Raw genomic sequence first — 11,788 nt, forward strand, 5'->3', positions numbered from 1 at the left:
TCTGATGAATGAAGTTGGCAAAGGTAGCCGCACGAGTCTTCCTTTGATCCCGATCTTCTGTGGGAATTCGTAGACTCATTTGACGCCTTTTCTTGTGGATACGATCTAGAGAAGTAATTTGACTACTTTCATTTTCATATAGTCCTGTACTGTTGTGTATATAGATGTACTATAGAATACGGGTTTGCCCAAGGCGGAAGATAACCAACCAACATTATCAATTCCATTAGATTGACTATACCCGGAAATCTCTCTTGAAAGAAGTTATTCATGTGTAATGCTACTAGTGCGGATTCCCATCTACTTAATAAGTTTGAACTCTGAGTTCCATCACGATGATTAGTTATATAATGATTATAAATATCACCAGCCATGCTTTTTAAAGTCTTACCATATATCAATGGCATGAAGAGTACTTTGATTAATTTTCGAGTAAGACGAGGAACAACTACCTTAAATAGATTGGTATCCAATTTATTATGCAAGTAAACCTTAAGCTCTTCTAGAAAGAAGGTGTAAATATCATTGATCTTTTGATGATCATAAGAAGCGGGTATGAGATTTGTTTGTTTAGCTACTTCTTTATCTAACAAGAAAAAACTCATGAGCTGATAAGCACTTGCAGAGGCACCTTGAGTGATAGGAATTTTCATATGATCAGTCTTACCGCCTTCGATACATAGAACCTTGCTTATGAACTGATAGGGTTCTCTCGCAGCAATAGCAAAATGGATGAGACTTTCATCCGATGAATTAATCAAACTTTTCTGATCGAGATACCATTGATGAGGATCATCATAAGAAATGAACTTCTTATAATGAAAAGTTGCTGCTGAGCTTAATACCATATAAACATTATCCTTCTTTTCATCACTATCCAATTGAAAATTGTCTGAAGGTGTATTAGAAAAAACTATTAGACTTCTAGCCAAATCACGTTCATGGAAATGTAATATCCCAGAGCGATAGATTCTACCATGGAAGTCAAGGAAGGACGGCAGATAAAATCGATAACCTTCGTAGGCTGATACTAGATTTATTATGAAGGTTTCATAACGAGCACGTTGGATACGCTTCATGAACTCCTTAACCAAGTTTTGATAATTACAAACTTTCATCAAAGACGGATCCTCTACGTAAGACATTCTCAATAGGTCAATGGACTTTGATACATTTAATGAAGCTAGAAATTTAGGCATAAGTAGACCAGATTTCACTAATTGATCGTAATTCTGATTAATGAAGGTTAATACATCTTTGTTAATCTCAAAAGCATGCGACTGTAACTCGTTCATGATTCCGCTCAATATTGTGTAATCAGTTTCAAACTTAATATGGAAATGGAAGAAGTCACGGCTACTTAATAGTTGATAGCGATGTTGATAAAAATAACCAATAGGCATGCTTAAGTAACCGCCACGCATATCGGATAGAGATGAAGGGTTCTCACTTGAGGATGCCCAAGCCATAGGCTTACATACCATTGGTAGATTGAGCTTGATCGGAAGGATACTGAGATCAAAATTACATATAGCATAATAATTGATTGGTAAATAAAACTTACCTTTCTTCTTAACAACATAGAAATCATTAAAGTTCAATTCTTTTGAAAAAGAAATCAACTCTCTATTCACTAAGAATTCTACCAATAACACACCGAAAGAAAAATCTTTAGATTTTTTCTTCTTATCAAAATGAGATTTTCTTCTATCAGACGTCGAAGGATTTAAAGCTAGATGTCTTTCTTTCAGCATAATTGCTTGGCTCCTAACAGCCATAGTAAGATGGTCTATCAGAGTGGATACGCGAACTGCAGGGTTCTCCTGAATACAGTGGAACAGAGAACTAAGTACAACAATTATAATAGCTTCCAAAGACTGATCAAAGTAATTAAGATCATATATAAGATCATCAAAAAGGCCAGATTACTTAAGAAAATCCTTTGCTGTAGGTTGATTTTCAGAGATCAGTTTTTTGGATAAATAAAGAGTAGCCTGATATATACTTTTTATGTCACCAAATGTAGTAGTAAGATCCTCTATACGTAGTTGGAGTTGGATTAATTCATCTTCGGTCAATTTATCATTTTTATGATTATACAACAAATTAAGCACAACATCTTGATATTGAGACTCTTTCAACTCAAACTCAGAATAAAGATTATTATTATTCATGATTTTAGCATAGAAATTAGTCCAGAACTTATCCAGAGAGCTATCCCTAGTGGAATATGTTCGGATAGAATATATTCTAAATATAGGTTTATTCTTAATAAAAATCACTGTTGATTTTTTTTTTCAAGATTATTCTATGGTATGTGACGAGCGTAGGATGAGCTACGTTCATGCTAGCATTATCTCCCCTGTGCCTTACCTGGGATTTATGTATCCCCCTTTCTCTAAGGTTGATGAGTTGGACCTTAACCGATACTCTTATTAGAGTTCTCAACGTTGAGAAAGATCGACAAAGGTTCTACATTTTCAAGGGAGTCATCGTAGGGTTAAAGACTGTATATGTTATTTTCCCTATAGAGTCGATATAAGTGGTGGGAGACTTTTTTGTAGCCTTATCCACCACAGAAGCTAAGTGTGTGGCTGTTACTGAAGCTATTAAGGAGGCTTTCTGAAAGGTTTGTTAAGTGAGGAAAATAAAGTCATTAATCCAATTGTGGTTTATTCTAATTGTCAAAGTGCCATCCATTTATGTAAAAACTATGTTTCATGAAAGAACTAAGCATCTAGATGTTAGGATGCACTTTTTTAGAGACATAATCCAAAAAGAATCCATATTGCTTGAGAAAATGCCCACTAAATTTAATCCAGCTAAAATGGGGACCAAGGTACTTCCTCTCAACAAGTTTAAATCATGCTTACAAATGCTAAGAATTGTTACTGGATAATCTTTGTGATGCTGCAGGTACAATTAACTTGGTGCTGGTGATCATGGAGAAATTTATATCAAATGCTCTGAAAAGTTCATTGTTATGGTTTCTTCTTCTCTGATCATTAGCATCAAGGGAGAGATTTATTGGTCTTTGATGCCAAATTAAGTTTGGCTCAGTCCATTGGGCAATGATGAAATTGCGCTATGCTCATTTGCCGGCTTATTTATCCATTTCCTAATAACACTTAATGAAATGGGCCTAAACCCGGACCCAATCTTGGACGACACATGTGCTACTCTGGACCATTAGATCACCATACTGAAATCAACGGTGATAAAATGGCAGTATATATACCACATGAGTGGCTGCCCAACAGGATTTTTTACCTTTGATTTTGTTTGAGAAGCTTCTAGGTTTTCTCTTTGTTTCTTTGTGTCGCTTCTCATTCCTCCAGTTTTCTTCTTTGTGTACTTTGTGTAAATCCCTTAAACTTCTGGTTTTTTGCGTGTTAATCTGTTTGTTGAGTCTTTGTGATTCTTCAATTAATGGTTGAGAAGTTGAAATCAAAGTTAGGGTTGATTTTTGGTCCATTATAGTAGCTGTCTCTGTTCGATCTGTTTGGAGTTAGGTTTGTGGAGTTTTCATTTTGTACAGAAGAATACAATAATGTTCTAAGTTCAAAATAATCGAATCTTGATGCTAATGGTGAAAAAATTGGTGATTACGAAAAGAGATTAAAGTAATTGGAGGAGAAATATGCTCAACTTCATATTTGTTATACAGATTACATGTGTAGTTTATATACAAGAATTCACATAATTAATCCCACAAAAATAGCTAACTTAATTTAAATTCAAACTAAACACTCTCATAGCCAATATCCTTGGAACCCCTTTATCTTTCTGTTGTGATTTTATTTACACATTTCAGCAATGGTTATTTTTATATTCTATGGTCTTTTGTGTTATTTTGGGTTTGAGTTGTAACAATTTAGATAAAAATCCCGTGAAAGAATTTCTTTGAGAATTACCATCAATATAGAAATTAATTTTCTATAATTAATGTTTGACTATTTTGAAATATATCCTATCTAAAGACGTAAAAATGTTATATATCATATTCAATACAGGTATTACTCAAATCAAATTGGAGTGTACAAGTACTATCATGAGAATTGATACTTTGAAAATATTCTTCATGAATAATACACTTAACCTAAAATGTGACCTTGGAGGTTGATCAAAGAAGTAACAAGTCATTTTTATCATCAACAATATTCAACATATTTATTCACGCAATAGTGAGACCGATTGTGAGATTTGAACTGCTCCTCCCGTTGAATCGAACGAAAATCTCTCTTGGCTCCATGCATGTGTACTGGAGCATAATGATTGCCGTTAAATTGTTCTTTTGTGAAATAATAGTAGACTAGCTATCGCTTTTGAAATACGGTATCGACGCACTATGTGTAGAAATTGAAAGGAACTAAGTATTCAATTAAAAGTTTTACCAAATCCTTTCATATGCAAGCCAATCATCCATGTTGAAATCAAAGAGAAGAATAGAAGCGGAAGGATACCTTGATCCATGGATGTGACTGCTTGAACGGGTTATGGCCTTCCAATTGATACATAATTTTCTAGAAAATTCTTCTCTGTTGATGGAGATGCAGAGAAAATGAAAATCACATTCAATTGGGGACCACTACCATGATAAATAATTGTATATGGTAGTTATTATCTTTTAGTTATTTTAAATTGTCCTCTCATCAATTTAAAATAATCCATCCGATCTTTACACTTTTTTCCCATGACATTTATACCCATTATTCCAAAATTAAATTTAACGGATCACTTTATTGATTAACTTTAAAATAACACTACATATTTTAATATATATACATGTGTGGCCCCATACATTGAAATTTTTCCAACAATCTTCCATTGGGCCATACATGTAATATTATAAATGTGCACATCCTTATGAGCTCAAAATTTTGCTGTCGTTATCAAGGGTATTTCCAAACAATCTCGTCCATCAGTTATATTGATGTAGGATCAAAGCAATTTTCACATTCAGCGTAACTAAATCAATCAATGGTCACGTACATTCATACAACCAAATGACATAGATCAATTATGGGAGTGCTGCATGGAATTTACATGTTATGTGATCCAAACATGTCTATTTCCAACTAGTCCAACCTTATTTCTTAAGCGAGATCAATATTGAATATAATAACAGAGTGGAATGAACTGAATATTTTATTTCTGTATAGAAAACTGAATATTTTATTCTTGCATAGAAAATATCCAAATACACAAATATGTCTAAAAAAACTAAACATAATGAAATGAAAATACAAACTCCCACTAAAACATGATGTCCCCAAAAAATACAACACCCATATGTGCAGTGTGCTAAAAAAAACTTTGTGTGGGAAACCCTTCGTCCATCTTGCTATATTATTAGTGGTAAGCAGTATGTCATCAACATACAAAATCAGGAAAATATGCTTACTCCCATTGAACTTTTGATACACACAATCATCAACGACATTTCTCTCAAAACCAAATGAGATAATTACCTGATGAAATTTGTGGTACCATTGATGGGAAGCTTGCTTGATCCCATAGATGTATTTCTTTAATTTGCAAACAATATTCTTCGGGTCTTCTAACATAATTTTTTTTTGGTTACACCATGTAGATTGTCTCATTATTGTCGCCATTGAAAAACGCCGTCTTAATATCCAGCTGATGTAATTCAAGGTCAAAGTGAGCAACAAGTGCCATAATTGTCTATAAAGAGTCTTTCATTAAAACTGGAGAGAAAGTCTTTTCAAAGTTGATGTCTTCCTTTTGGGTAAAGCTTTTAACCACAAGACGAGCCTTATATCTTTCTACATTACCTTTCAAATTCCTCTTAGTTTTAAAAATTCATTTGCAATCAATGGGCTTCACACCTTCAGGTAACAGGATAAGATCCCAAACTTTATTGTCTTGCATAGACTTATACTCCTCATTCATGGCATCAATCCATTTTTGTGAGTTAGAACCTTGCATGGCATGATGGAAATTGATTGGATCATTTTCCACCATTCCATTATTTTTCTCATGTTCTTGGAGAAATATTAAAATCATCCGAAATAGCATTTTTCCTTTCTCTCGTTTATCTCCTTAATGATATTGGTTCTTGAGGTTGTTGAGTTTGTACTTCTGGAATAATTACCTTATTTTGGATGGGAGGTTCTTTAGCATTGTCTTGTTGAGGTTCTGGATATACTTCTTGATCAATGATAGGTATAGAAACCTGTATATTATCAAAAGTATTCGTAGGAATCGAAACCAATCATTACTCAACTTCTTCCTCAAAGACAATGTTCCTAACTTTATTTCTCCCGCCAAACTCAACATTTTCAAAAAAATGCTGCAGTTCCCATATAAAAAATTGACTTAAATGTGAGATCATAAAATTTATAATCCCTAGATCACTCAGAATAACCAATAAAATAGCTGTTCATAGTTTTGGAGTCCAATTTATTTTCATGTGGCCCATAAGGCCTAGCCTCAGTTGGACATCTCCAAATGTGAAAATGTTTTAAACTAGGCTTTCTGATGGTCCAAAGCTCATAGGGTGTTTTGGCAGCATCTTTAGTTGGTACTCTATTCGAAATATAAGTTGCGGTCTTTAATGCTTCTCCCCAGAGTGATTTTGGTAAGTTGGAATGACTAATAATACTCTTTACCATATCCTTAAGAGTTTTGTTTCGTCTATTAGTGACACCATTCATGCATGGTGACCCTAGCAGGTGTATTGTGGGATGATTTTACATTCCTTTAGAAATTTAACAAATGGTCCTGGACATTGTTTACTTGAACTGTCAAATCTGCCGTAGACCTCACCACCAAGGTTAGACTTAACGCTCTTTATCCTTCTGTTGAGTTGATTCTCAACCTCAATTTTAAAATCTTTGAACACATCCTGTGACTCAAACTTTTTATGAATAAGATATAGGTACCCATAATGTGAGTAATCGTCTATGAATGATATAAAATATTGTTGACCATTCCAAGAAACAGTAGGGAATGGTCCACAAATATCTGTGCGTATCAATTCTGGGACATTCGAAGTTCTATTAGCATCTAATCTCCTTGTATTAATCTGTTTTCCCTTGATACAATTAATACATACATCAAAATCCATGAACTCAATGGAATCCAAAATATCATCTGACACAAGTCGTTCAACTCTAACTTTTGAGATATGACCTAAGAGCTTTTACCATAACTTTGTCGAATTTTCTTTATTTAATTTGTGTTTAGCACCATGCGATTCCACATGTAAGTTTCATTATATGATGCAATAATATCAAGAAAATATAGGTTATCATATGTACATAATGAATCGGTAACAATAGCATTGGAATTTAATGAAAGACAAAACTGATTGTTTCCAAATGAACAATAGTATCCAGATTTGTCCAACGAAGAAGCAGAAATTGAATTCCATCTAAAAGACGGTACAACAAAGTTGTTTTTCAAATCCAAATAATGACTAGTTCTTAACAACAACCTAAAAATGCCTATTTAATCAATTCCCTCCGATTTCTCATCGCCCACATAGATGTATCTTTCACCGTTGGCCTTCGGTAGCTCAGATAGCCTTACATAGAAACACTTATGTGAGTAGTAGCACCAGAATCTATCCACCAATTGTTTCTAGGTACTGAAACTAAATTATCCTCAAAATAGGTCAAAGTAAGAATTATACCTTTTTTTGCACGCCAATCAAGATATTTGGTACAGTCCTTCTTCACGTATCCAGTCTTATTGTAAAAGAAACAAGTCCCTTTGTCTTTCTTCCATTTCTTTTGTGTTGGGCCTTTTAGAGCAGGTTAATATTCAATCTTCTTTTTCTTACCCTTGTCCTTAGAAGTGCTTGCCAAGTGAGCGCTTTCAATTCTTTCTTCCTCTTGCACACAATATGAAATGAGCTCATTTAGAGACCATTTCTCCTTCTAGCAATTATAACTAACCTTAAATTGACTGAACTATGCAGGAAGCGAGATCAATACCTTTTAAGTTTAGTAGCAATGTGAGACATCTCCATGATGTACCCCCTTATGTTCCCGTTACCTTTATACATCATTGAAATTAAGCTTCGTAAAAGTGTGCGTGTTTCAATCTTATCGTTTTTTTACAAAACACTTCTCATTTTCGACAAGGAACTCCTTGGCGTTAGTCACCCATTCGGATACTGAACCTCTAAAGGCTTCCGAAATGCCGCTCTTAATGATCACTAGATTCATGCAATTTAAGTGATCCCGCTTCATAAAGTTCCTCTTTTTATTAGGTGAACTTTCTTCCATAAGAGGAGTGGGTTCCTCAATCCGGAGCGCAAGGTCTAGATCCATGCAGCCAAGAACAATCAATATGTTCTCTTTCCAATCCTTGATGTTTGTCCCAATAAGCTTGGGAATTGAATTAACATTGGCAGATATAGTAGTAGCAGATTAATTAGCTGTACAGAGAGTAAAAATAAACAAATAGTCATACTCATATCAAGTCTTTGGACAGTAATATTAATTGTAAGTGGTATGCTCGGTGTAGTGATCAAATATTGACAATAACCCCTGTCAAATAATAAATCTATCTTTGAATTGATTTATTATTCACATGGAAATAATATAATTGTCATACATTCACCACCACAAGTGTGTATGTAATTCGAATAAATATTAACCTTCCTTTGGGACGGCTAATACCCGCAAGAACAAGCACACACACAACATCTAAACATCCAAAACAAACCAATCTACACAGCAGAGCTCACTTTGGTGACATATTGTTTCAATTAGTTTATATAAAATGCTAGATAATCTTAATTTATCATAAATGATTTCTCAAAATATTCAAATTTGATTGTCCCATATAATTAAGTCTCAATATACCTCTCAAAAGAGTCCTTAGTACCAAAATTTGAGAAAGACAATCACAGATTTTGCATCATTAGATGTCTTTTGAAACTTTAGGGCCTAAGGGTTAATAATTCAAAACTTTAGGGGTCAAAATTTGAAAAAAATTAAAACTTTGGGGCCAATTTGAATTAATTATAAACATTGAGGGCTTTAATTGTAAAATTTAGAACTTTAATGGCCCAAATTAAATAATTTTCAAACTTCAGGGATTGAATTATTAAATCCAAAACTTTAAAATCTACAACCCTAAACCTAATCTTTATTTCAAGCAAGGGCATGAGATTATCAAAATTGCACTTCGGGCCCTCTCCCCCTAAAATCCATCCCTGATCTCTCTCCCTAACGTCGTCGGCGGCTGGTGCCACCTAGGAGCAACAACGCTAGCCCATGCCGGCGCCACTACAACGGATTTTTTCAATTTTTTTTTGAACCCAAAAAATTCGAAAAACAAAAATTTCAAAACTCTAATTCAAATCTAGGAAGATAACCTAAGAATAATATGTCAAAAGATTTTCAAATTCAACAAAAACAGATCTAAAATTGTCAAATTTGAAAATTTTGAAAATATTGCAAAAACTAAATTCCATATAATCACATGATAGAAGATCAAATAACCCGAAATATAGAATTGTTAAAACCTTGATTTCTCAAAGATTCAACAATGGAGTGCTTGATACAACTCACAGAAGTTGAAAGGAACTGAGGGCCTGTTTGATAGATTCTATTTTCCACCATTTTAGTATGTTTGATAGCCAAAAGTTCCATGGAACCCCCATGTGACCTATTTTTCTTGCTTTTTAAGGAAAATCAATTCCTTTGGTTTTGTTAAGAATTGGGTTTTCCATCTTCTATATTTTTTAATTTTTTTGGGCAATGGAAATAAATTCTATCCACAATTGTAACAAATTCTATCCCTTTAATTGACAATTTTCATGAAAAACAAAACCAAACGAACACCAAAAGATCCAAAATTTCAACACTTTCCAGATGAAAAATGATATCAATCAAACACATTTAATTGACAATTTTCAATAAAACAAGTTCTAGACAATTCAATTCCTCGGAATTCGTTTTCTTTCCACCTAAATTCCATTCTTGCAATCAAACGTGCCCTAAGTTTTCAATTAAAACTTTTACCAAACCCTTTCATAAGCATGTAAATCCTCTATGTTGAATAGAAGCGGAAGCATACCTTGATCCATGGATGTGACTGTTTGAACGGGTTATGATTTTCCAATTGATACATAATTTCCTAGAAAATTTTTCTCTGTTGATGGGGATGCAGAGTAAATGAAAATCACGTTCAATTGCGGACCATGACCATGACAAATAATTGTATATGGCAGTTATTATCCTTAGTTATTATAAATTGGCCCATCATCAATTTAAAATAATCCTTCAGGTCTCTATACTTTATTTCCATAACATTTTAATACCTATTAGTACAAATTAAATTTAATAGATCACTTTATTGTTTAAACTTCAAAATAGCACCACACATTTTAATATATATATACATATATTTTTGGGTGGTTAATTACATATTAGGACACGAGGTATGAAATCTGATTGATCATGGTATTGGAAAAATTTCAAACGTATGGGGCTACACATGTGTTTATATTGGAAACATATATACACATGTGTTGCCCCATACGTTTGAAATTTTTCCAATACCATGATCAATCAGATTTCGTATCTCGTGTCCTAATATATAATTAACCACCCAAAAATATATACACATGTGTGGTCCCATACGTTTGAAATTTTTCCAATACCATGATAAATCAGATTTCATACCTCGTGTCCTAATATATAATTAACCATTCGAAAATGCAGGGCAATGGAACCCTTTTCGTGGCCACCCAAATTAAGGCATTATTGGATCCTTTAAAAAAGAAAATTAATTTTGAATTAGACTGATAAAAATACAACTTTAATTAACCTCCAAATAAAATATAACGGTTGAACTTTAATAGAAAATGGGTAATTTGATCAACAATCCATTAGTAAATACCAGTAATTAGTTATTACCTTAATTTTATAACCCCATTGTTGGGACTTTAATTTGATTTTGTTGGTATTTAAGGGCCCGTTTGGTAGGAATTTTGAGAATTGATTTTTTGACCGTTAGAAGAAAAGTGGAGACCATATGTGAGTGAAAAAGTAAAAAATGACGCTTGTAATAGTGAATAACGGTCAAAAAATCAAATTTTTGGAGTGAAAAAATCCCTACCAAACGGGACCTAAGTTTACAATTTGATATTTAGGGTGTATTTGATTATATTTATTTTCCATGGAAAATATTAATTTTTCATCCAAATTCCTACTTTGGGCGTTTGATTGTTATTTTTTTCCATTGAAAATATTTTTTAACTTTTGGAAATATCATAATTTTCCTTGTTTTTAAGGAAAATATTTTCTTTGGTGGAAGGTGGTTTTTGTTTTTTTCAAAACAAGGAAAATATTTTCTTTTTTAAGTGATATTTTTTATGTCAATCAAACATACTCTTATAGTTTTTTTTCTTACAAATAAAGTACGAAAATATTTTACAACTATTGAACTAATGATGATGAAATAAATAGGAAAAAATATACAAGGTCAAAACATGGTTCAAAACCAATTTAGGTTTCAATCGCAAACAAGTTTAAATGATTTGATTTAGGTTAGGGCTTTTCTTAAACCATTTAAAATTTTTTGGTTTGAAAATTTGTCAAAGATTATTCAAATTGGATTGCTAACACCCCTAGAATTATTGAGATTTTACTTCTATTTAAATTCCGTAGAATGTTATAAATCTATTAGGGACTTTTGAAAAAGAGTACAGATTGTCAGATGGAAAATTGAGTATTCTTGGTGTATCTGTATTCAGAAGTCTAAATTCTCCGTACTCTGCACGAATCATTGTGTTTGGTAGCTAATT

At 33.0% G+C, this 11,788-nt stretch overlaps 1 protein-coding gene across 1 annotated transcript; it reads right to left on the reverse strand.

The window, feature by feature from the left end:
* Window positions 1-134: 134 nt before the first annotated feature.
* On the reverse strand, window positions 135-8,300 carry LOC111371393 (probable DNA-directed RNA polymerase). The gene is made up of 3 exons (XM_022993351.1): window positions 8,088-8,300; window positions 6,116-6,196; window positions 135-1,877 (listed from the first exon to the last, which is right to left on the reverse strand). The coding sequence occupies exons 1-3, from the start codon at window positions 8,298-8,300 to the stop codon at window positions 135-137; spliced, it is 2,037 nt and encodes a 678-aa protein (XP_022849119.1).
* Window positions 8,301-11,788: the final 3,488 nt, after the last annotated feature.

The sequence above is a fragment of the Olea europaea genome, chromosome 2, assembly GCF_002742605.1.
Source record: "Olea europaea var. sylvestris chromosome 2, O_europaea_v1, whole genome shotgun sequence".
NCBI lineage: Eukaryota > Viridiplantae > Streptophyta > Magnoliopsida > Lamiales > Oleaceae > Olea > Olea europaea.